The 24,920-nt window shown below is 65.7% G+C and overlaps 1 protein-coding gene across 11 annotated transcripts in view; it reads right to left on the bottom strand.

Moving 5' to 3' along the window:
* AGRN (agrin) overlaps nucleotides 1-24,920 on the bottom strand; it is a 37,359-nt gene that overhangs the window by 1,829 nt on the left and 10,610 nt on the right. Inside the window, exons 1-36 of one of the 11 annotated variants that reach the window (XM_039473856.2) lie at nucleotides 22,845-23,084; nucleotides 22,242-22,289; nucleotides 16,004-16,219; nucleotides 15,380-15,604; nucleotides 15,075-15,299; nucleotides 14,709-14,915; nucleotides 13,364-13,582; nucleotides 13,089-13,283; nucleotides 12,807-13,007; nucleotides 12,573-12,721; nucleotides 12,391-12,496; nucleotides 11,570-11,686; nucleotides 11,326-11,490; nucleotides 9,838-9,981; nucleotides 9,626-9,750; nucleotides 9,448-9,553; nucleotides 8,984-9,310; nucleotides 8,766-8,903; nucleotides 8,270-8,397; nucleotides 8,037-8,151; nucleotides 7,829-7,948; nucleotides 7,359-7,718; nucleotides 6,983-7,175; nucleotides 6,190-6,405; nucleotides 5,842-6,071; nucleotides 5,625-5,759; nucleotides 5,343-5,439; nucleotides 5,087-5,251; nucleotides 4,853-4,964; nucleotides 4,648-4,659; nucleotides 4,338-4,454; nucleotides 4,062-4,254; nucleotides 3,896-3,983; nucleotides 3,732-3,755; nucleotides 763-795; nucleotides 289-513 (exon numbers count right to left, since the gene is read on the bottom strand). In XM_039473856.2, coding sequence (XP_039329790.1) covers nucleotides 289-513; nucleotides 763-795; nucleotides 3,732-3,755; nucleotides 3,896-3,983; nucleotides 4,062-4,254; nucleotides 4,338-4,454; nucleotides 4,648-4,659; nucleotides 4,853-4,964; nucleotides 5,087-5,251; nucleotides 5,343-5,439; nucleotides 5,625-5,759; nucleotides 5,842-6,071; nucleotides 6,190-6,405; nucleotides 6,983-7,175; nucleotides 7,359-7,718; nucleotides 7,829-7,948; nucleotides 8,037-8,151; nucleotides 8,270-8,397; nucleotides 8,766-8,903; nucleotides 8,984-9,310; nucleotides 9,448-9,553; nucleotides 9,626-9,750; nucleotides 9,838-9,981; nucleotides 11,326-11,490; nucleotides 11,570-11,686; nucleotides 12,391-12,496; nucleotides 12,573-12,721; nucleotides 12,807-13,007; nucleotides 13,089-13,283; nucleotides 13,364-13,582; nucleotides 14,709-14,915; nucleotides 15,075-15,299; nucleotides 15,380-15,604; nucleotides 16,004-16,219; nucleotides 22,242-22,289; nucleotides 22,845-22,992 — 5,624 coding nt within the window. In that variant the 5' untranslated portion in view covers nucleotides 22,993-23,084. Of the gene's footprint in view, nucleotides 1-288; nucleotides 514-762; nucleotides 796-3,731; nucleotides 3,756-3,895; nucleotides 3,984-4,061; nucleotides 4,255-4,337; nucleotides 4,455-4,647; nucleotides 4,660-4,852; nucleotides 4,965-5,086; nucleotides 5,252-5,342; nucleotides 5,440-5,624; nucleotides 5,760-5,841; nucleotides 6,072-6,189; nucleotides 6,406-6,982; nucleotides 7,176-7,358; nucleotides 7,719-7,828; nucleotides 7,949-8,036; nucleotides 8,152-8,269; nucleotides 8,398-8,765; nucleotides 8,904-8,983; nucleotides 9,311-9,447; nucleotides 9,554-9,625; nucleotides 9,751-9,837; nucleotides 9,982-11,325; nucleotides 11,491-11,569; nucleotides 11,687-12,390; nucleotides 12,497-12,572; nucleotides 12,722-12,806; nucleotides 13,008-13,088; nucleotides 13,284-13,363; nucleotides 13,583-14,708; nucleotides 14,916-15,074; nucleotides 15,300-15,379; nucleotides 15,605-15,836; nucleotides 15,843-16,003; nucleotides 16,220-22,241; nucleotides 22,290-22,844; nucleotides 23,085-24,920 lie in introns of those variants that run through there. The other 10 variants (XM_039473850.2, XM_039473854.2, XM_074379911.1 and 7 more) reach the window with 10 other exon arrangements.

Raw genomic sequence — 24,920 nt, 5'->3', positions numbered from 1 at the left:
CAATGCCAGGGACATTCCTGCAGCTCAGGCTTTGCTGGAGGCGACGCCAGGCTCACACCAGAATGGCCCCAGCGGCATGTAGCAGGGCAGGGATGCCTTTCAGACCAGGAAACCCACCACTGCTTCCCCACAGCTCTCGTCCCTCCCTCCTCCCGCTGGCAGTGACCTCGGCTCAGGGAGCGAAGCGTGTCCTCCCTGACCCCTGGCCACAAGTGACTGGGCACCGCCCAGCTGGGCGAGTCTGGGCAGCACTTCCCACTATTTTGGCATGCTGAGTCCCCTACTAACCTATGTGCCACGACCCGCAGCCAGCGGCTGGTGTTGACAGGCACGGTGGAACGCAGCACCACGGGCTGAGAGCCCAGGTTGTAGCTCAGCTGTAGGTGCCCGTCCACTATGGCCAGTGCCACATAGTCTGCCCGCTCAGTGGCCTTGCCGCTCCAGAGAACCAGCCCCTGCGTGGCCTCCGTACGCAGGCTGAGTTCAAAGTGGTTGCTCTGCAGCGCCTTCTCGCTAGAGGGCAGAGGGTGGGTCAGGGCCTCCCAGAGGGTGGCAGCAGGGGGGAGGGGGGCAGGAGGACAAGGGCCCCAGCTTCGGAGGCCACAAGGGCTGGTGATGGGATCCAGGGGTCGCGGGTGGGCAAACATGGGCAGTGGGAGGGAGAAGAGGGATGGAGACGGGGCAGCCTGGCAGAGATGAGCGTGGCGTGGGAGGACAGATGGGCCAGCCGGGGGTCTGCAGGTACTGCTGCCACATGCTCACCTGTGAAGGGCCCCGGAATCCAGAGTTTTGGGGCTTAGAAGCAGGAAGAGAGGGAGGTGGGTAAGCAGGGGACAGGCGGCCCAATGCAAACCCTCCTCAACACTGGGGTGCAAGGAGCAGGCACCCACAGAAACCACGCATGACCTCGAAGATCACTAGCCCGCCCACCAGAGCCCCACCAGGGACACACATAATATGTGTGTGCAGACACGTGAGGGCACAGACACCCATGTGCAGGCAGTGGGAGAGCACAGCCAAGGGTGGGAGCAGAGATCAAGGAGGTGGGTGTAGGGTGGCATGGAGTGGAGACCTGGGGTCAGATGCCAGGGACACACATGCATGTGTGCATGCACACAAGCCTACACAAGGAAACACACCTGCATGTTCACACAGACCTGCACACACACACACGGAGACACACACCTGTTCACACAGACCTGCACACACACACACACGGAGACACACACCTGCATGTTCACACAGACCTGCACACACACACGGAGACACACACCTGTTCACACAGACCTACACACACACACACACACACACACACACACAGAGACACACACCTGCATGTTCACACAGACCTGCACACACACACACGGAGACACACACCTGCATGTTCACACAGACCTGCACACACACGGAGACACACCAGCATGTTCACACAGACCTGCACACACACACGGAGACACACACCTGCATGTTCACACAGACCTGCACACACACACGGAGACACACACCTGCATGTTCACACAGACCTGCACACACACACGGAGACACCTGCATGTTCACACAGACCTGCACACACACGGAGACACACACCTGCATGTTCACACAGACCTGCACACACACACGGAGACACACACCTGCATGTTCACACAGACCTACACACACACACGGAGACACACACCTGCATGTTCACACAGACCTGCACACACACGGAGACACACCTGCATTTTCACACAGACCTGCACACACACACGGAGACACACACCTGCATGTTCACACAGACCTACACACACACACGGACACACACCTGTTCACACAGACCTGCACACACACACGGAGACACCTGTTCACACAGACCTGCACACACACACGGAGACACACACCTGTTCACACAGACCTGCACACACACACGGAGACACACACCTGCATGTTCACACAGACCTGCACACACACACGGAGACACACCAGCATGTTCACACAGACCTGCACACACACACGGAGACACACACCTGTTCACACAGACCTGCACACACACACACACAGAAACACACACCTGCAAGTTCACACAGACCTGCACACACACACGGAGACACACCAGCATGTTCACACAGACCTGCACACACACACGGAGACACACACCTGTTCACACAGACCTGCACACACACACACACAGAAACACACACCTGCATGTTCACACAGACCTGCACACACACACGGACACACACCTGTTCACACAGACCTGCACACACACACGGAGACACCTGTTCACACAGACCTGCACACACACACGGAGACACATACCTGTTCACACAGACCTGCACACACACACACACAGAAACACACACCTGCATGTTCACACAGACCTGCACACACACACACCTGTTCACACAGACCTGCACACACACACGGAGACACACACCTGCATGTTCACACAGACCTGCACACACACGGAGACACACACCTGCATGTTCACACAGACCTGCACACACACACACACCTGTTCACACAGACCTGCACACACACACGGAGACACACACCTGTTCACACAGACCTGCACACACACACACACGGAGACACACACCTGCATGTTCACACAGACCTGCACACACACACAGAGACACACACCTGCATGTTCACACAGACCTGCACACACACCTGCATATTCAGATACACACAGGTTTACACATGGACACACATGTACATGCACACACCCACACCTACCTGCACACACACACAGACATATACACACACCTATATGCACGCAAACCTACACACGGACATACACACCTGCATACACACAAACCTACACACAAGACACATACCTGGATATTCACACGCATATACATTTCCCCCCACATATACTCACATGGACACATGGACACATACACACACCCCTAGATGTCCCCCACATAAACATGGACACGCATATGCACACCTGCATGCTCTCACACACATATACATGTCCCCCACATATACACACACGTACACACACACACATCTGCATGTTCTCACACACATATACATGTCCCCCCACATATACACACATGTACACATGGACATGCACACACACTTGCATGTTCTCACACACATATACATGTCCCCCACATATACACACACGTACACACACACTTGCATGTTCTCACACACATATACCTGTCCCCCCACATATACACACATGTACACACAGACATACACACACCTGCATGTTCTCACACACATGTACATGTCCCCCCACATATACACACATGTACACATGGACATGCACACACACTTGCATGTTCTCACACACATGTACATGTCCCCCACATATACACCCACGTACACACGGACATGCACACACACACACAGCTGCATGTTCTCACACACATATACACATCTCCCTACATACACACACGTACACACGTATACATAGACACACAGCTGCACATCCACTCCATATACACAGAAACGTACATATATATCACACCTGCATGTTCACACACGCACGCAGACATGCACACGTGTATGCAGCCGCAGTGGCGGGGGTTGGCTGTGGGGTGACCCTCGGCCTGTGTGCTGGGAGAGTTGACTGCACTTTTGAGGCAGGAACTAGCCTCCTGCTGCAAAAGAGCACCCACCCTCACCCTCCGCCACAAGGGATGGACAGTTGCAGGGCCCCACTCAGGCCTGTGCTCCCCACCGGGAAGAACAGAGGAGAGGGAGAGGGAGGGAGCAGGTGGGGGCCGAGCGCTACTCACACTGGGATCTCATTGGCCAGTTCGCTTGGAAACAAAGAGACAGACAGTGAGAGGAACAGAGGCGGCAGCACCGGGCCTTCCCTCCTGGCCTCGGAGCGAGCGTGTGTGGGGGTTGCCCCGAGGGCACGGGCGGCACAGGCGGCACGCGGAGGATGGCACGTTACCTCTCAGTCACAGCGTTGAGGTACTCGATGAAGGTCTGTCCGTCAAAGGCTAGGGCATCCAGGTCCCCCGCCGCCTTCTCCACCAGCCCTGTGACACCAGCAGATGAGGATGGGCTCCGAGGCTCCTGCCGTCCAGCCTCTGCCCTCTGCCCTGTGCCCAGCTCACCCTTCTCGCAGTGTGGCCCCGAGAATCCCCCCGGACACAGGCACACGTAGGCTGCCTCCCTCGGGATGCAGGAGGCCCCATTGAGGCAGGGGTGGCCTGAGGCCCGGGTGCAGGGGTGGTCGGCAAAGGATGTGACGTCCACCTGCCGTAGCACGTGCTCCGGGGTGAGCAGCTGGAGGCCTGCCAGGGAGACCTGCAGGGGCAGGGTGAGAACCGCGTCCCGCCGGCTACCCTCCCACCCCAGAGGCCCTGGTGGGACGCCCCATCTCCACTTACCATCTGGATGGCGCCGTTGAAGCCAGAGGACACCGCAGCAGCACGGGCCAGCTTGCTGAAGTCGGGGGCCCCCCCGACGTAGAGCGGCTCCTTCAGGTTGAGGACTGTGTGTGGAACCTGTGGGGGCACTGGGTGAGGGCTGTGCAGAGCCCACCCGCTGTGCAGACCCAGGGCCCAGCCCCCTGCACACCCATCCACTGCCTATCTAGGGGGCAGTGTTAATCACACAGACGTGGCAGGGTCCTTAGTGGGGAGGAGGTACCCTAGGGAGGCGGCATCAGAGATGGGGAGCAGACAAGGCCGACAGTACCTTGCGGGATTTCTGGCCTCCGGAGAGCGGGTGGGGTTGCAGAGCAAGAGCAGAGAGCAGGGAGGCAGAGGAGGCAGAGGACAGGACAGGCGGCCAAGAGAACAGGGCAGAGAAACAGCTCGGTGAGCGATGGCGGGGGCGGGGCCGCTGCCCGGAGGAGGAAGAGCAGGCGGCCGCGGGTCCCCTCACGGCCCCGGGCACTCACCGGGGACTCCCCCAGCACGCGGGGGCCATCACCCACACGCATGGCACCCTTGCGGCCGTTTCGCTCCAGTGAGACGCGGGTCCAGGCGCCCAGAGTGATGGGCTCCTTGCTCCTGGTGAGGAGGGGCAGGGTGAGTGGGCTCTGGCCACCGCCAGCCGCCTGCCTGCCCAGGGCCCCAGACACCTGGCCCCGGGCCAGCGCCCCAGGCCCAGAAGGTCACCCTCGCTGGCCCACCTGATGACCGCTGCACCCTTGCCCAGGTCATAGCGGAACTCCAGGTGGCGGTCCTGCAGCGCCAGCGACACGAAGTCCCCCTTGCCGTCCGTCTTCTGCCCGTTGTAGAGCAGGAGGCCGCTAGGGCCTCGCGCCAGGAACACCACCTCCAGCGCCATCTTCTCCCTGGGGTCACAGGGAGTTGGAGTGTCTCGGTGTCCCCAACAGGACAGATGCAGGTGGGGGCCGGCCCTTCCCCCGCACCTGACCCACTGACCCCAGGTCCCGTGCGAAGGTGTGCAAGCCTCTCAGCTCCAGGTGGGAGAAGCCGTTGAAGTCAGCCAGGAAGGTCCGGAAGCCGTCCTGCCCTGAGGCTGTAGGGAGTCACCCAGGCTTCAGTCCCGACCCCCAGGGCCTCCTGCACCCCCTGCCGGCCGCACATGGAAACCAACTCAAAACCTAAACTAGAACTGCACCCTAACTGCGATGCCACCTGGACCGTACCCGCCCACACGTTTGACCTCCCCACCCGCCTCACTGAGAGCCCCATGGCCCCGACCTGTCTGGCAGAGGGTGCCCCCCCGTCCCAGAGGGCACTGGCACTGGATGCCACCCTCGGGCAGCACACGGCATGGTGCCGCGCCGTGGCAGGGGTTGGGCTGGCAAGGGCTCTTCTCCTCGGCGCAGGTCGGTCCTGGTGGAGGAAGATGGCATCGGTTGGGCATTGTCCACAGGCCCTGGGGTCCCGCCCCCACCCACTCTGGCCCCACCCTCACCAAAGTGGCCAGGCGGGCACAGGCAGTGGAACCTTCCAGCCTCCAGGGCCTGGCATGGGGCCCCACCATGGCAAGGGTTGGGCAGGCAGGGGTGGTCCCCACACTCGCCCACGCCGGAGCCCCAGGCTGCAGCCCCGGGCCCAACGCTGAGCTCCAAGCGCTGGTTGTTGACGTCCAGCAAACGGATGCAGCCCCTCAGGCCAGTGCCAACGAAGATCCGCTCCAGCACCCTGCCACCAGGAGGAGCACCGGGTCAGGGTGCAGAGGCCACAGGCAAAGCCACCCCCAACAGAGACCCCAAAGGGCAGGAATCAGGGTTGGGGCCGCACCACCCTCCAGGGAGCTCACACAGTAGCCTGGTCCTCAGGTACACCGCCCACAAAGAGGTCTGTGTCCAGGTTGAGGCCGTCGGTGCCACTTGGGCTCTCGCCTAGAACGGGGGTCTCACCATCCACTGAGAGGGTGCCCCGGCGCCAATGCCGCGACAGCTCCAGTCGGTGCCACCGCCCCGGCTCTACCGGCACCGCACTGGTCAGCACCGCAGGCCCCGAGCCTGTGTCAAACCTGAGGGCGGAAGCAGGTGCTCAGGACCATCGCTGGCCCGGACGACCCCCACCCCACCCCACCCCACCCCACCCACCTGAACGGCACTTGGCCCTGCCCTCCCTGACCCCCTAAGTGGCACGCGGCCCCGCCCCGCCCACCTGAGCTGAACCCCCAAGCTGCACGAGGCCCAACCCCTCCCCGCCCCCCGAACTGCACGAGGCCACGCCCCTCCCCGCCCCCCTGAGCTGCACGAGGCCCCGCCCCTCCCCACCCACCTGAGCTGCACGGGCCCCGCCCCACCCTGCCCACCTGAGCTGCATGAAGCCCCGCCCCTCCCCGCCCACCTGAGCTGCCCAAGGCCCCGCCCCTCCCCGCCCACCTGACCTGCACGAGGCCCCGCCCCCTCCCCGCCCACCTGACCTGCACGAGGCCCCGCCCCTCCCCGCCCACCTGAACTGCACGAGGCCCCGCCCTTCCCCGCCCACCTGAGCTGCACGAGGCCCCGCCCCTCCCCGCCCACCTGAGCTGCACGAGGCCCCGCCCCGCCCTGCCCACCTGAGCTGCACGAGGCCCCGCCCCTCCCCTCCCCGCCCACCTGAGCTGCACACGGCCATCCAGCAGCGCCAACGCCAGGAAGTCCTTGCCCCGGGCGTTGCCATTGTACAGCAGCAGCCCCTGAGGCTCCAGTGTCCGGAATTCCAGCGCCAGGCGCAGCGTGTGGTAGGCGCGGAGGGTGGGGAAGGCCAGGAAGGAGTGGCCCCCGAAGGCCGGCACAGGGGCGTGCAGCCCTGCAAGGGCGACCGGTAGGGCCGGCTGGAACAGCTCCGAGGACTCCCCACTTTTACTCCTGAAACCGCCCCTTAATCCAGGCCGCTGCCCCCAGCCCAAAGCCTGATGGTGGTTGAGCCCCGCCCCCACCCGTGCCCCGACCCTGCCGCCTCCCCGCCCTCCCCTGCAGAGGACACCCTTACCCCTCTCACAGACGGCCCCGCCCCAGCCTGCCGGGCAGCTGCAGGTGAAGGCCCCACCTAAGGCCCGGTCCTGGCAGGTTCCCCCGTGGAAGCAGGGCTGCGAGTCACAGGCCTTGGGAGGCTGCTGGAGGGCTGGGGGCAGAGGCCGGCGTCCGGGCACACGGCTGGGGGCGGTGGGGGGGGGCCGACGCGTGGTGGGGGCTGCGGTGGTCTTGCCGACGGGCCGGCGTGTGTGACTGGGGTGTGGGGCCCGAGGGGTCACAGTAGAGGGCGGGGGACGGGACGCAGTGGTGGCTCTGGCCGTGGCTACCGCAGCGATGGCTCCCGACGTGGCCCCGGTGAATAACGCAGGAAACCAGTCTGTGAGCACAAAGAGCCGTTAGGGTTTCCTGGAAGCAGCGCCAGGAAGGGGTGGGGGCGTGGGCATGCGCAGAGGGTCGGTAAGCCGTGGCACACGGCCTGGCACTCACCAAAGTCCATAAATCGCACGTGCTCCTGCAGTGGCCTCCTCACCCCCAAGGACCGGCGCCTGGACACCTGGAGCTGCCGGAGCAGGGCCCGGGCCACGTCGGGGGCCCTGAAGGCCGTGGCTGGGGAGGAGGGGGCACTGAGCGCCGCAGAGCCCCAGGCAGCCCCCACCCATTGCCTCCCCGGAGGGGTGCGGGCTGGGGGTCTCACTGGGGTCAAAATGCACATCCACAACGGCACGGACGGATCTGCCAGGCCCCAGGTCCCGCAGGCGGACGCTCCGAAAATCCTTCTTGACGTCTGAATTCCGGAAGAGGTCGTCCAGCTGTAGGCAGGCAGTGGGCGAGGACTCGGGGGCCGCCCCAGCTGGCTGCCTGGTGCCGCTCTGGGTGTCTGGGGAGGAAGGCCCGTGGCTGGGGGGCGCTGCGCCTGCACCGTCTTACCGCGCTCTCGATGCTCCTGGCTGTTTCCCCAAACAGCTCGGACTTGGGGTCAGCCATCTCTGGGGTGTAGAACAGCTCCTGGCCCTCAACGCCCTCCAGCTCCAGCACGCCCTGGAACACCCTGGTGGCTGAGGGGGGAGGGGCAGTGAGGCCCTGCCTGGCATCTGCCTGGCCTTCAGGCTGGCCCCGGCACAGGCCCCAGCAGTGGGCCACACGGTGCAGGGGAGGGTGGCTGTTAGTCAGATGGCCATGAGGTTAGTGAGGACCCCAGGGTAGGGCTGGCGTCAGTTACCAGGCGGACTCCTCGGAGCAGGGTGCCACGCCGGCTTGCAACAAGAGAGACCGATTAGGCGCAGGGTCCCGGGCACGCACGTGTTTGTGGGGGCCGAGTCCCAAGACCATAACCCCCCGCACTGACCTGCTGCCCGGGCGAGGGACCGGCACCCCGGCGGAGCCCAGGCCGCTCCTCACGCCCCTCGCCCAGCCGCCCACTCACCGGGGCAGTTGGAGCCCTCCGCGTCCAGCGAGGGCGTCTTCCCATCCGAGCAGCAGCCCAAAGGGGCGTTGTCGCAGGAAGCCCTCTCGATGGGCGGCCCAGGGGTCGCCACGCTGCTGCCCTCCAAGGGCTCAAGGCCTGCAGAGCCCACGTCTGAGCCCAGGCCCTGGCAGAGCCTCCCCGGGCCCGCCACCACCCAAGTCCAGATCCCTGCTCACCCCCAGAGCCACCCCCACTGGCCTCCTGGTCCCCGCTCAGCTCCTCGTCCCCACTTCCATCAGCGCTGCCAGATTCACCAAAGGCAGACGCCACGAGGCTGGGTGCAGGGGAGGGTGCCGTGGGGGGCACGGGCCACACAGTGGTCCTGGGGATGCCGGCGGTGGTCTGAGGTCTCGATGAGGGCGGAGGGGTGGCCTGGCTGTGTGTGGTACTGCTGGGAGCCAGGGGGAGGGCGCTGGGGGGGGCTGGCAGTCCCTGGCTCAGGAGCCCTGGGGTGGTGACGATCACGGAGGCAGATGTTGGGTGAGTCCTGGGAGCAACAGCCTCTGCAGGGAGAGGGAGGTTGGCAGGGGGACCGGTTGGCAGAGGGGCAGAAGCAAGTGGCTCAGGGCGGGTGGGGCTGGACTTAGGGTGGGGTCAGGCCTTCCTGGCCAGTTCTGGGGCAGTGCCTGTCAGGCCTCACCCTGGCATGGGCCCAGGCTCTGGATAGAGAGGTGCAGGCCCTGGCGGCAGGCGATGGTCTTCAGCTGACACTCGTTGCCGTACGTGACTCCATCTGAACCGCAGACCTGGGGCGCAGAACAGGGGTGCTCAGGGCGAGGCCCCTCCCCACTGCCCCCTCTGAATTTCACACCCCTCACCTTGGAAGCATTGGCCTCCGGACAGGTAAGCGTCGGGCAGACACAGTGGGCCGAGCCGGAGTCCTCCACACACAGCGCACCGAATTCACAGCGCACCTCCGCACAGGTCTTGGGCGCAGAGGCGTCTGGGCCACAGGCATGGGAAACCCCTGTAGCTCAGGTGGCCTCACCCCAGCCCATGAAGCCCCAGGGCAGCGCCGGCCCTCACTCACCAGCTTCACAGCCCGCAGGGCCCAAGGCACGGCCATCTGGACACTGTCCGCACTTGGGCCCAGCTGCCCCGGGCTTGCAGGAGCACAGTCCAGACATCTGCTCACAGTCGTCCCGCACGGCGCCCTGGGGATCGCAGCTGCAGGCTTTGGGGGAAATGGGGGAGGAATCTTGTAGGGCTGAAGGCCCCACAGGGTCGTGGGGTGTCCCTTATGCGGTGCTGAGGCGCAGGATCCGAGATATAAAGAGACAGGACACAGAAGTACAAAGAAAATGCAGCTGGGCTCGCGGGGCCACGCCACCTATAAGCGGAGTCAGGCGAGGCCCCGAATGTCCAGAAGCGTGAGTATTTATTGTGTATAGGTTGGGGGCAGGGCAGTGAGTGAAATCATCTTTAAGGATAGTGATAGGGTCGTGAGCAATAAAACATGGGGTCCATCCCCATTAGGTCACCGAGGCCAGGAGGTGGACAGCGCGCAGCAAGGGCCCCGTTCCCATGAAGGCAGGGGCCATGTGCAGTAAGGGGTCCACCCCCATTAGGTCACCGAGGCATGTAGGTGGGCCGTGCGCAGTGAAGAGGGTGCAGAGTGCGATACTTCTGTCTACGGGAAACTAATTCTAAGAAGATTCATAGGAGGATGCTTTAAGTCTCACAGCAGTGACAGAGCTGTCACGGTTACTGCCACCTTCTGGCAGCTTCCAGTGGGTTCTGTGGGAAGATGCTTTTCGAGCAGCACAGTAGCAAGAGCTGATAAAGTTCAGTCACCAAGGTGGATTGCGGGTCTGAGGGCAGCCTTCCACGAGAACCGGAGCAAGGTCCTACGACTCCTTTATCAGGAGGAGTGGCTCTCGCCCCAAGCCTGCCATACAGCGGGTATCTTTACGACACTGAACGCTGCCGCCTGGGCCATGGATTCTTGTCCGGGTATAACTGTTTTCTCTTAAATCATGCTCTGCACTGTGTCTGCTCTAGGCATTCCTCCGACTACAAGCTGCTTATTCCTTAATTTCGTGTTCTGCACTGTGTCCGCTCTAGGCATTCCTCCGATTATGAACTAAGATATAATTATATATATGTACGAAAATATTCTTTAGGTACTCACATTATCAACTATTATGTGATTATATACAGAGAATTATATAAAAGGATTCTTCAAACCCTAATTCTATAAACTAATATATGACTGTATAAAGGATTATATAAAAGGAAATAACTAAGTAGTAACACTATAAAGTGAGATATTCCTCAAACGCTAACTGTGCCAGGGCTCTGCTGAGCTCTCATTCCTCAGTGCCTATATAGGGGGTTACCCACAGAATCTGATGTCTGCACCTGGACAGGCTTCCCCACCTCTTCCAGAGCCTGGCCCCTAACCCTGGCTCTGCCAGCCCTAGAAAGGTGTGTCTGGCCAGGGCCTGGGCAGGTGAGGAGGGGCGTAGCCATGGGGGTAAGACAGACAAGAGGGCCAGCCCCGGGCCCCATCACTCACGTGTGCAGCCACTGCGGCCATCAGTGACGATGCCTCGGAAGTTCCAGAAGCCAGGCTCACAGCGGTCACACCTGAGGCCCCCCACACCGGGGCGGCAGGAGCACTGGCCTGTGGCCGGGTCACAGGTGCTGCCATAGGAGCCATGGGGGTTGCACTGGCAGGCACCTGCAAAGCCAGGACAGGATGAGGTCACGTGGCCACACAGCTGCACCAGGCCAAGTCAGGACTCAGCTCAGGTACTCACTGGGGCAGCCAGCCAGGCCCACACCCCGGGCCATGGTGATATTGTCCTGGCAGCAGCCGTAGGGCGTCTGGGAGCAGTGAGAGGGGGCCACAGGTGGCAGCGGGGCGAAGGTGGGGCCTGCAGGGAAGGGTGCAGAACTCAAACTTCATGCAGTGCTGGACACCCACCTGGGCCCAGCCCCTCTACCTCAACCTGCCCCCACCATCACCACTAAGCCCTCCCGATCCCAGCTCCCAAAGGAGCCTGGGAGCCTGGGGCTGCGATCACAGATGAGGCCACCACATCACACACGAGGACGTGTCTGTAAATGCAGGCCCAGGAACACAGAACACAGAGTACCCAAAGATCACGGACATGCAGCTCCGTGACACACAGAGGAGCCGTGCACACGCAGATGGGCGTCCTTGCAAATCGAGACCCGTACATCTAAAGATGTCAGCACGTACTCACCCACGTCCCTCCAAACCCATGCGGTGAACGTACCACTGCAGACACGCATCTGTGTACGCGCCTGAGCCCACAACAGGCACCACTCATGATATAGAGCCGATCCGTGCATCCAGAGAAAGCACCCACAGGTGGAGCCCCACGCGGTCACGCTGCCTCCCAGCATTGGAGCCTGGTCTGGTGCAGGCTCACAGACTGACGGACACACACCCACACACACAGCTGCACAAACGTGCACCTGCAGCACTGGGGGCTTCTCGCTCACAACACAACATGCACGTCCACACGAGCCACCCACATGCCAGCTGCTCGTGTGCCCACGGAAACAGGCCGCTGCCCCTGTGCCCAGGATGCCGTGTGCAGAGCCCTCTCACCTTGGCAGGCTCCCTGAGCCACCACGCGGAGCTCCCGCTGTGACTCGCACCTGGCCTTCTTCAGGTCACACTCGGTGCCGTAGGTGACCCCGTCTGAGCCGCACACCTGGAGGGTGGTGTCAGGGTGAGCCGCTGCAGCCCCATCCTTGCCACCCCCCCCAGAGCCGGGGTGCAGGGCTCACCGGGCTGCCTGGGACACCCTGGCAGCTGAAGTCGCAGACGCACGGCCCATCCTCCGAGTCTTCGTCCCAGATGCCACCTTGCTGCCGGCACAGCTCCTGCTCACAGTCACCATCCTCCCCGGAGCCAGAGCCTCCGGAGCCGCACTCCGCTGCAGGGAAGCGGGGCCGCGTCAACCAGGGGCTTCGTGTCCAAGGCTGGAGCCCAGCAGTCTCGCCGGCCGTCCCCTGGCCTACCCTGCTCACACGGCCCTGCCCGGGCCTCCTCAATCTGCTTCTGCTGCTGGCAGGCGGCTTCCCGTAGCTCACAGGTGCTGTTGTAGGTGACGCCGTCGCTGCCGCACACGGGGCCGGGCGGGGGGTGCTCACACCGCGGACACACGCACCGCCCCGCAGAGCACACAGCCCCAAAAGCACACACGGCATGTCCACAGGTCTCTGCAGGAGACAGAGCCGGCGAGGGTCAGCAGGCCCCGGCTGAGGGAGGAACAGGACCTCAGACCGCCGGGCCCCACTCACCGCAAGGTCCAGCTGAGGCCACGTGCAGGCTGATCTGGTGAGTGCAAGCGTGAACGTGCAGCATGCACTCGCTGGCGTACGTGTGACCGTCGGAACCACACACGGGCTGCGCTGAAGCCACGCACTCGGAGGGGCACACGCAGCGCCCGGTCTCGGCCTCGCACAGAGCTCCAAAGCGGCACTGCCCGCAGTGGTCTGGGGAGGCGGCTCCGTCACCACGGTGCCCAGGAACCTCCCTCCCACGGCACCCACCCGGCCCCTCGCCTGCCACTGACCACAGGGTCCTTTCCGCACCACCCGGACCTCCCGCCCGAGGGTGCAGGCCGTGGCCTCCAGCTCGCACACGCTGCCGTAGGTGACGCCGTCGCTGCCGCACACGGGATCGTAGAGGCCCGAGCACGCCTGCCGGCATTCACACGCCGCCTGCCCGTTCTTCACCGCACACGTCGCCCCAAACGCACACTGAACCCCGAGGCACGGGGACGGGGCCTGGTCTGTGGAGGACACTGGCACTCAGCGGGCCCACAAGCCCCCCTCAGCTGCGGGCAAAACCCCCAGCCCCACGCAGCAGTCCCTGTCCCAGGGAGGGGATGGTAGAGGAAAAGACAACACAGGAGAAGGGCCAGATGCACAGCAAACACGGCAGAGAAAGCGACAGACACGCGGCAGAGGCGGGTGGGACACACCCAGGAGGCCCGGCGTGGCCACGGGCGGGGCTGCCCCCAAGCTCGGGGCTTCCTGACCATCCACAGCAGGCTATGGGAGGGCCAGGCTTCCTCAGCCTGCCCAGGCCACTGACCCCTGACTGCCAGCATCCCCGGGACACCCATGCATGTGGGGATGTGGGGGGAGCTCTCCATGGGTGGGAGGAGTCTCGTCCCCCCCCCACCGAGCCACACCCAGGGCTGCACGGGGGAGGAGGTGTCTGTCCACTTGCTCTGAGGACCACAAGGCCAGGCAGCAGCAAGCCACCCCCCCGCCACGCCGGGGGCAGACCTCGGGCTGTGGGCTCCTGGCGGGCAGGCACGGCACCTCATCCTGCCAGCAGGTCAGGCTGGAAGACACAAGAGGCGGAGCCGACAGGGAAGAAAAGACCAAGGAGAAGAGACAAGACGCAGAGAGAACGACCAGAAGATAGAAGAACCGAGAGAACCGACCGAGACGGACACGGGCAGGCAGAGCCATGGCGCTGCGCCCACATGGGACACGGTGGCCACCGCCTCCACCTGGCCCGCCGTGTCCTGATGCAGACACTGCCTCCAAACGGGCTGAGGGCTGCCCATGTCCCAAGAGTGAGGGCCCTGGTGTCGTGTCCAGCCTGCCCGCCCCAGCAGTCTGTGCTCACTTAGTGTGGAGAAGCACGAACAGACCAGAGAGCTCGCCGGGACAATGTGGCTGAGTGCAGGGACCACGGAGCCCGAATGAGGCCCTGCCTCTGCCCCACCAGCCCCTACCAGGGTCCTAGGCACCCTGTGCACAGTTTCTACCCTCCCCAGTGACCAGCCCACCCCCCCAGACCCCAGGAGGAGCGTGACAGATGAAGATGGTGTGTGATGTCTGGCCAGGGACTGATGCAGGACCAGCCCTCACCCTGCCTGGCCTCCACCCTGGGGTGCTCACCACACGGGCCCTGGTGCTTGCTGGGGATGGCACGCTGCTGCCGGCACTCGGCCTGCTGGCGCCAGCAATCATTGTCATACGTGCGCCCATCCTGGGCACACACAGGCCTGTAGGCCCCGTCACAGGTGACACGGTCGCAGGAGCAGCGGGGACGGCCACGGCGGGAGAGGCACACGGCATTGAACGGGCACGGCTCCGGGCACTGGTCTAGGGAGCAGAGATGAGGAGATCATGGAGGCCAGAGCACCCTTGAGCCCTGCCCTGGGATATGCAGAGAGCACAGGAGCAGACGGCCCTCCCCAAAAGAGCCACCCATCTCGAGGCTGGCACTGCCCAGAGCCCTCCCCTGGGAAACTGCCCACCCACCTCGAGGCTGGCACGGGCCAGAGCGCACTTTCTGCAGGAGGAGGCCACGGGCGGCCCCCGATCGGCCCATGACACAGTCGTTTTCGTAGGTAACGCCGTCGTCCCCACACACTGGCACCCGCCGGGTAGGGCAGCTCTCGGGCCGTAGAAGCATCTCCGGGCGCCGCGTGCGCGGGTTCACGCGGCAGCTGCGGCTCAGCTCGGCGAGGGCGCCCTGGCAAGGGTCTGGGGGTCGAGGGCAGGGGTCAGGACACTGTTGCCGCGCGCCCACAGAGGTCGAGCCGTGCGCCCACCGCCGCGCTCACCGCAGGGGCCGTCGAACTTCTTGAAGATGTTCTCCTGGCGGGCACAGGCGCGGCGCAGGAGCTGGCACTCGCCGAGGTAGTCAGTGCCGTCGCTGCCACATACGGTGCCCTCAGGGGCGCCCCGGCAGGTCTCGGGGCACAGGCACGAGGCCGTCAGCCCGTCGGCCGAGCGCGCACACGTGCTGCCGAAACTGCAGGTCACGTTGGAGCAGGGGTCCCGGGAGCCTGTGGGCGGGGCTCGCCTGTCACACAGGCCAAACTCCCACCGCCTTTCCCCAACGGGCCCCGCCCCGCAGGTCCCGCCCCCGGCCCCCTGGCCCTTCACATTCCCACACCGCAGGCCCCGCCCCTCCGCCCACAGGCCCCCTCCCAGGCCCCGCCCCCACACATGCCCCTCCCCTCCGGCCCACAGGCCCCGCCCCGGCCCCGCCCCCAGGCACCTCCCCGCCCCGCTCACCGCAGGGCCCGCCCCACAGCCCCTCCCACCCCGCCCCCGGCCCACCCCATACCTGCCCCTCCCCTCGCATGCCCCGCCCCTCCGACCTACAGGCCCCGCCCCCGCCTACAGGCCCCGCCCCGCTCCGCTCCGCCCCGCCCCGCTCCGCCCCGCCCCGCTCCGCTCACCGCAGGGCCCGCGGCGGAGCAGGCGGATGCGGCGCTGCTGGCTGCACTGCGCCCGCTGCAGCTCGCACTCGTTGCTGTAAGTGGAGGCGTCCGAGCCACACACCGGCGCCACCACGCTGGGGCACGGGCTCTTCTTGCACACGCAGGACGCCCGTCCCGTCCCCTCCGCGCTGGGTTCGCACACGGCGCCGAAGCCGCACAGCATCCCCCGGCACGCTGGGGCGGGTGTGGGGGAAGGAAGGGGTCAGGGCGCCGCGCCCACTCCACACGCCCGCGAGACCTTGCCGAGGTCGCGGCCCGTTCATTAGCTGCCCCCGCGGACGCGTCCACCACGGACACGGGGCGGCCCTGCCCCTCGCAGACCCCGCCACCCAGGCTTCCCGCCAGCCCTGGGCCTCTCCAGGGAGCACATTCTCCCCCACCCCGCCCCTGCAGCCGCGGAGAGGGGCGTCTCCTGCAGCCGGCACCTGCCCCTGTTTCTGCGACGGGCGAGCACCCACTTCCCACCCACCTGGTGGGCCCCCAACGAAAAGCAGAGATGCCTCGAAACCAACTCGGGCACAAGTAGACCAGGCCCCAGTTGTGCACCAGACCCCCTCACCGACTCAGCCGGTGGCGCTCCGGGTGTCCCTTCCCGCGCTGCTGCAGCGTCCAGCACACCCGAGCCTTGCCGCCTCCCACCCGGGTCCGCCCAGGTCCCGCCCGGCACTCAGGGACTTGAGGGCACCACAGGGGGGTGGTGAGGTCTGAGGCCTGGTCACAGCTCTGACCCACCTCTGGCACCTCCAAACCTTCCTGCTGGATCCCTGCACCCAAGGCGGGTAGGTGACCTTCCAGCGGCCTCTCCTCCCCAACTCTTCCCCAACTTCCCTGCAGAAGTGCACATTCCGGCCTCCGCTGCCTCTACTACCTCCTATTTTCCCTGGCCAGCGCCCCGCCCTTCCCACCCCCACTGGCACCCGTCCTTCCGCAGCCTCCAGTCGCTCCCTGGGATCTCTGGGGCACCCACACTCCCCCTCCTCCCCCTGCATCCCCCTGGGCCCCACTTTATCCCTGCCTCCTCCATCCCCCTCACTCTGACAAAGCGACCTTCTTGGGAGATGCAGGAACTGTCTTTCATTTTAGTTCTTAACTCTTGCAGACCTTAGTGCCTGGCACACATCCCTTCTCTACACCACGTGGCCGGCAAAGCCGCCCCAGGCACGTTAAAACCCAGAGGCCCTGGGGCAGCCCCTTCTGAGCACTCCCCACCCCCAGGATGGCCCACCCAGGATCAGGGAAGGGCCCATTAGGGGCTGCAGCTGTCTGCATTTAATAAATATTTAATTGGGCCCAATTATCATTAGTAAGTCACGTCAGAGGGGTGGCTACCACCCATCACTTCCCAGCACGCTCGGGAAATGGGGCAGGAGGGACCCCCCCCTCCCCGTCTCCAAGGAGGGTGAGTGCACCGGGAGCTGGAGCCAGCTGTTGCCATGGCAACAGCCAACCCCAGGCTCCAGTGCTGTCTGGGTGTTCCTGCCCCACCCCAGAAGGCTGAGTGAGGGTCATCAGCCTGCCATCTCTGCAACCCACCCATGCCCCCTCCACCCCAGCCCTGTCCTCCTCCCAAACCTGGGCTGTACGCCCCCCTTCCACTCCTCTCCCACCTCAGGTCCTGTAGCCAGGCTGCTCTGCTCTGCACTACCTACCATGGGACTGTGGACAGGTTTTCACCTGCCTGTGCCTCCGTGTCCCCTTCTGTGAGTAGGAGTAACGGCACCTATCTCCCAGGATTGTGGGGTAAATCGGCCAGAATCTGCAAAGCTTAGAGAGTGCCCAGCACACAGCACTATGTGGCCTGTCTGCTACCACCGTAAGTACTGCAATGAAAGCTGCCATCACCACTGGCCACCCCTCTGTCCTGGCTCAAACTAAACTCAAAACCACGTGCACCCCCGGCCGCTTCACTTCCCGCTGCCCTCAGCATCTCCCTCTCTCTTTTGTCCCTGTCTTGTCCAAGGCCTTCGGACTCCCAGCCCAAATCCAACGGGCACCTACCGATGCCCAGCCAGCTGTTCTCCTGGGCTTCAGCTGGACCAATGAGGCAGGGCAGTCGAGAGACCCTGGGTGCCTGGGGGGAACCTCGGAGCCAGGCTGAGCGCCGGTCTCCCCACCCGCATCTGGTGCACCCGGCCGGTTCAGCCCCTCCCCCTCTGCCTCCAGGGTCTCCGAGAGTCCACTCCTCTTGGGACGTCCTCGGATAGGAGTGGGGGTGGCAGTGTTTGATGATGTGACGCTACCAGCCAGCACAGGGTTTAAAGATCACGGCGCTGGTCCCTCCTTCCTATTCCCACCCAGGCTTGAAACACATCGGCCCCTCAAGAGTGAGCTCAGTAAGTCACCGCCTCCAGGAAGACCCCCCTTCTATGCTCAGGCTGCGGCTTGGGTGAGGGGCCGCTCACGCCACAGCGCTGCGTAACCGCATGCTTCCCCGCAGGCCTAGGGGATCACAGAGGCTCCACGCGTGATCAGCGCAGACAGGTGCACGCGGGGACGGCACGCACGCACGCACCCGCCGGCGCCGGACGCAGTGTCGGCACGCACGCACGCACGCACCCGCCGGCGCCGGACGCAGTGTCGGCACGCACGCACGCACACACACGCCGGCGCCGGACGCAGTGACAGCACGCACGCACGCACGCACCCGCCGGCGCCGGACGCAGTGACGGCACGCATGCACGTTCACGCTGGCGCTGGACGGACTTGGGGACGGCACGCACGCACGCACACGCTGGCGCCAGACGCAGTGACGGCACGCACGCACGTACACGCTGGCGCCGGACTTGGGGACAGCACGCACGCACGCACACGCTGGCGCCGGACTTGGGGACAGCACGCACGCACGCACACGCTGGCGCCGGACGCAGTGACGGCACGCACGCACGTACACGCTGGCGCTGGACGGACTTGGGGACGGCACGCACGCACGCACACGCTGGCGCCGGACGCAGTGACGGCACGCACTCACGTACACGCTGGCGCTGGACGGACTTGGGGACGGCACGCACGCACGCACACGCTGGCGCTGGACGCAGTGACGGCACGCACGCACGTACACGCTGGCGCTGGACGGACTTGGGGACGGCACGCACGCACGCACACGGTGGCGTTGGACTTGGGGACGGCACACATGAACGTACACGATGGCGCCGGACGCAGTGACGGCACGCACGCACGCACATGCCGGCGCCGGACTTGGGGGTTGCCCGGGCCTGCAGTGGGCTGGGAGAGCGGGTAGGTGAGCAGGTGGTCTGAAGACAGGGTGGAGTCTTCCCTGGGAGTGCGGAGTTTGGGCACTTGGGAACCGGAGCTGGATTCAGGGGCGTGAGATGGAGGTGCCTCTGCCTCCTGAGCCGCCGTCCACTCTCACGGCACGCACGCACACGCTGGCGCCGGACTTGGGGCGGCACGCACGCACGCACGCACGCACACGCTGGCGCCGGACTTGGGGACGGCACGCACGCACGGACGCACACGCTGGCGCCGGACTTGGGGACGGCACCCACGGACGCACACGCTGGCGCCGGACTTGGGGACGGCACGCACGCACGCACACGCTGGCGCCGGACTTGGGGACGGCACGCACGCACGCACACGCTGGCGCCGGACTTGGGGACGGCACGCACGCACGCACACGCTGGCGCCGGACTTGGGGACGGCACGCACGCACGCACACGCTGGCGCCGGACTTGGGGACGGCACGCACGCACGCACACGCTGGCGCCGGACTTGGGGACGGCACGCACGCACGCACACACTGGCGCCAGGCACAGCGCATCGCAGCAGCCACGCCCCGAGCCGTCAGTCCGCTCGCCTCGCCAGCCAGACGGCAGGAAGAAGGTGAGACACAGCTGAGGCCGCCCTGCTGGAAACGCAGCGCTGGCCCAGACGCAGCCGTGCTCCGGTTGCTGCCCACGCGGCCCCTCCTAGATGCAGTTGGCGCACCTCGGCCCGAGAGCCCCGCGTTCCTGCTGGGTCACCTCGGGGTCCGGCCGCGCCTGCCCCAGCTCCGCCGCCTGCAGGAGCCCCGCCCCGGTCACTCTCCCACGGCGTGCTGGGCCCCTCCCTCGCCATGTGCAATGCTGGAGGCGGCAGTGCTTTTTATAGGAGCGGGTATATTTAACTCCCTTCCTGGTCCCGGGTAGGCTGGGGGATGGAGAGAACCCAGCCCTGCTATGGGCCCTGGCCCGTAACTATGACCGCAGTGAGGTGGCGCGTGGGTCATGACGGCCTTGTTGTGGAGCCCTCCGTGTGCAAAGAAAAGGAGACACTCCCCAGCCTGCTGGGCGTCGGGAGAGGAGGCTGAGGACCCTGAGAGAGGGGACCTCCCACCTGAGCACATCTTTAAATCCACGTGGCTTCGGGCCTCTTGCTCACAGGTGGTGCAAACTCAGTTCTTGCCCTGGCCCCAGCCACCAGCGCAGACCTGTCTCCTCCCCAGGACCCAGCCCACTGGGAGGGTTCAGGCGCCTTCCTGCAAGACTCAGGTCCTTCTCCGAGTCCCTACCCTCCTGAACTGGCCAGGCGGGAGGACAAGCCAGCTGCTCACCTACCTTTCTCCCAGCCCACTGCAGGCCCCTGCAACCCCATGTCCCCTCACACACCTTGGGTCACAAACCACCCATGGTGCGGCGCTGCGCTGACCACAGGGCTCCTGAATCTCAGGAGGGGAACAGCAACCCCACCAGGAGGAGGCCCCTCGGAGGCCACAGGCCTCTCACCTTGGCCATGCAGACAGCTCTGCCCTTCACACAGTCCAAGAGGAGCCTGGCACTCTTGAGGGGCCCTTGAGATCCCACAGGAACAGCCTGGGGAGTTGGAGGGCCATCAGGGGCTGAGGCTGGAGGCCAACAGACAGGTCGCAGGGCCAGAACCCAGGGGTAGGCCGGGTTCCCCACAGCCACTGCCCCTCATTCCCACTGCCCAGCTCCTCGCCCCAGGCCCAGAGCTGACCCTGCCCGGACTCCCTGGGACCAGGAGCTGAGTGGCCTCGCGTGGGAGAACAGGCTGCTCGCTCACTGGCTCAAGGCTCCTGGAGTGAAGGACAGTTGACTGTAGGCAACCCCAGCCTGGGCGGCAGCCCAGGAGGCACAGGCACCTCCATCTCACAACCCTGAATCCAGCTCCGGTTCCCAACTGCCCAAACTCCGCACTCCCAGGAAGACTCCACCCTGTCTTCAGACCACCGAGCACCCCAAGCTGCCCCCACCTCTCAGCACACGTGGGCAGCACAGAGCTGCGGACAGTGGAATGGAGGCCCCACTCCCACCAGGCCCAGGCCCACAGCCACCTCCTCCAGCCATCGTCCCCCACTCCCAAGACCTGAGAGTGGCCCAGATGACCTATCCAGCTCAGGCCCTGTCCTCAGGCCACTCCAGGATTCCCCAGGTTGTCCTCCCCACCCCATGTCCTGGTCAGGAAGGCCTCACAGCACAGCCCTCGAACAGACAGCCCCGCATTTGGGACTGAACACAAGACCCAGGGAAGGGGCAGGTGCTGAGAGGACAGCTGGGTGCCCCTTCCCCGCCTGCTGGAGAGGACCCCAGTCTTGGGGAGGGAGGCGCCAGTCCCCCCGTCCCTGCTCCCTCTAGGTGCTGACCGCTCCCTCTCTCCCCCTCTCACTACCCTGATGACAGCGGCCCAAACACCAGCAGCGCCCCAGGAAGACAGGCCCCACCTCTCACAAAGCAGGTTAACAGGGTCAGCCCGCCGTCTCCCTCACTTGTGCTCCCCGCGACAGCCTTCAGAGTCCCAGGGACAGACTGGCCTCCAGGCCCCTCCCCCAGCCCAGCCTCCCCTCTGGGCTCCCGTCCACTTCCAGCCTCTGTCCAGCCCCACCCTTTGCTTAACAGGGAGAAGGGAGGACAAAGGAGAGGAGCCCTCTGACTAGACTGGCCCTGCCCCACGTGGGCAGACACCACCTCACAACCTGTGGGTACCAGGACTGGTTCCCAATTTTGAGGCTGAGGGGGCCAAGACCCAGAGAAGTGAGAGCCATGCTCAGGGGCAGCCACCTCCAGACCCCCAGCCCTGTCTGCTGCCCCCCGCTGTGGACTCCCAGGACAGGCCCACGTGCCCTTGTCCAGCCTCCTCCCCACTCCAGACACACTTCACACATCTGGGGTGCACACCCCCAAATGGCCCTGACTCCCAAGCATGCCATGGCCCATCCAGGTCCCCAGACAGCCCCACTCACCATCAGGAGGCGTCGGAGGCACTGGGGTAAAGTGGGTCCCAGGTTTGTCTGGAAGAAAACAAATCTCCAAGTTAGGCCCCCTCGGAGCAGGCCCTTCCCTGTCCCAACCCTCTGCCCGGACGGAAAGGGGGTCACCCCTGCCCACCCCTCCTGCACCCCAGAGATCGAGGCCAGGAGGCAGGGATGCTGAAGTGTCCAACCCTGACCCCATGGGCTGCTTGAGGCCGTGGGGTGGATGCAGATAGAGACCCTTGCTTTTCTCCGCCCCTCCAGCCAAATGGTCATGGCCTGACCTCTGTCAGCCGGGGCCCCAGGCACAGGGGTGCAGGCAGATCCCGATTCCGAAGAGTCCACCGCAGGCCCTGCCCTACGCGAAACTGCCCCTCCCTCCCCAGCTGTCGGAGAAAGAGTTTCTGCAGCTTTGGGTGAGGGCCGGGACCCAAGGACAGGCCTCCAGGGTCCCAGGGGTCTGGACAGTGACCCATCCCATCACCAGGAAGCTGTGGGCAGCCCCTGGGGTTCCGCCGCGGGCCCTAGGCCCTATGCGCCCGGCTCCGGGGTTGGGGCTTGGCCAGTGCAGCGACCCGGCCCGCGGCCACCTACAGTTGTTGAGGAACAGCAGCACCGCGAAGCCCAGGGTGGCGGTGGCCAGCAGGATCAGGCAGGCGTTGCAGGGGACCATGAAGCCCCGCACCAGCAGGGACGCGCCAGGCGGCTGCCGGGTGTCCCGCGCCAGCGGCAGTGGAGGCATGGCCCGGGGCTCCAGCTCTGCACCCCGCTCTGAGCGCGGGGGCTCCTCACGGGGTGCCCTTAGGCCTCTTCAGGGCTGCTCGCCCCATCCTGGGACCCCTGGGGCAGCAACAGCAGCTGTGCTCTCAGAGTTCACCCAGGCACAGCCCTGGGTACGCCAGGTCCCTGCGCCAGCCCTGCAGGCTCATCGTGGGAGGAGTGCAGGGTTCTCTCGGAGTCGAAATCCCAAACGTGGGCTCAGAGCAGGAGGAGAAGAGACTGGGAGCCCGCGGCCTCCGCTGCTGCCCCCACGTCCGCCGGGCCGGCCGCCCTCCCCGGAGCCCGCCGGCTGGAGACGCGGTGCGCGCGGCAGGCAGGTGCGCGGGGTCCCGGCGCCCAGGTCCGGGCAGCTCCTGTCCCCGGTAGAGGCGGGAGCGGCGAAGGCAGCGCGCAGGCAGGAGGGGCGGCCGCGTCAGGAGCGAGGAGAAAGCGCCGCCTGCGGAGGCCGCGCCGGCTCCCAGGCTCCCGCCACTGGGCGAGCAGCGCCAGCTCCCCTGGCCCGGCCAGGGAGGCGAGTGAGGGGCGAGGGCGCCGCGGAGGGAGGGCGGGAGCAGAGACAAAGGAAGCCGCCTCCGGGGACCCCGGCGTCCACGGGGAGTCGCAGAGGATCGCGCGGACGCGGACGGGAGAGCGCGGCACAAAAGGCAACGCAGGGCAGGCGAGGGCGGCGACGGAGCTGGGGGCGCTGGGGCTGGGACTGGGCAGGAGATGGGACTCGGGCTAGGGGTGCTGGGGCTGGGGCTGGGGCGGGGCCGGGGATGGGGCTGGGGATGGGGATGGAGATGGGGGCGCTGGGGCTGGGACTCGGGCTAGGGGTGCTGGGGCTGGGCCGGGGATGGGGCTGGGGGCGCTCAACCGGGACTGAGTCGGCGGCGGGGCTGGGCCGGGGGAGCAGGGGTCGCGCCGGGCAGGGTCTCCTGCTGGAGTGGAGGCGGGGGCGGCCGGGGCAGGTCGGGAGGAGGATGCGCCGGGCGAGCAGGAGCTGGGCAGGGCGGGTCCGCGCCCCGCGCCCGCTGGGGTGAATCGGAGTCGCCGCCGGGGGCTCGGGCGGGCGGCGTGCGCTCGCGTGTGCGCGTCGTGCGTGTGCCCGAGTGTGCGCCCGCGGCCCCACCCTGGCGGGGCGTATTTGGGGGAGGCCCCAGGTGGGGCGCACGCTGCGGGGTGGGGTGAGGTGAGCGGCCCACGCTCCCCTGGGAATTGACGGCGGCACCTCCTGTCGCCCGCGGCCCCCCTTCCCGCGCGGGGCGGGGCCATGCAAATGAGCCCCATGCAAATAGCGGCGGCGCCTCCCTGCGGGTCTGGAGCGCCCCCCAGAGGCGGCTCCGGGAACGGCTGGGCCCTGACGTCACTGCGGCCCCGGGTGGGGGTGGGGACTCGGCCCAGCGAGGACCCGCGTCGCGGAGTCCCTTCCCCACAGCAGCCCCCGTAGGTCGCCCCTTTCCCCGGCCGCTGCCCAGCAGGGGAATCCGGGGGTCAACGAGGGGCCCATCTGGTCCGGTGTGCGCACCATCTCCACGGTCCACGCCAGGCCTCCACGATGCACCTCGGCCCTCCACACCCCTAACTACCCGCAGCCTTTGGAAGAAGCCCCTGCAATTACCTACCCCCGTCCCCCAAGCCCCAGCTCCAGGAAAGCAAGGACCTGGCGCCAGGGCGCTTCTGCTACGCCAGTCCCCCCGGCACCGCGGACCAAGCCGTCTGCCACATGGCCTCACCCACGCTGCAGACGACAGCTGCCGGCAGCCACCGGTGCCTCCACGTGGTCACACCCAGGCCTCACCTCAGTCCACCCGGAGGACCCACTGCCCCCACCCGCCTTCCTGAAGTCCCCCAGCCGCGTCTGTGGGCCCCTCGACCCCCACAGCCTCCTCGCCTCCGGGTGCTGGGTCT

The sequence above is a fragment of the Saimiri boliviensis genome, chromosome 11 (assembly GCF_048565385.1).
Source record: "Saimiri boliviensis isolate mSaiBol1 chromosome 11, mSaiBol1.pri, whole genome shotgun sequence".
NCBI classification, from domain to species: Eukaryota; Metazoa; Chordata; class Mammalia; order Primates; family Cebidae; genus Saimiri; species Saimiri boliviensis.
The sequence above is the reverse complement of the archived record's forward strand: the minus strand, read 5'-3'. Positions and strand labels throughout refer to the sequence as shown.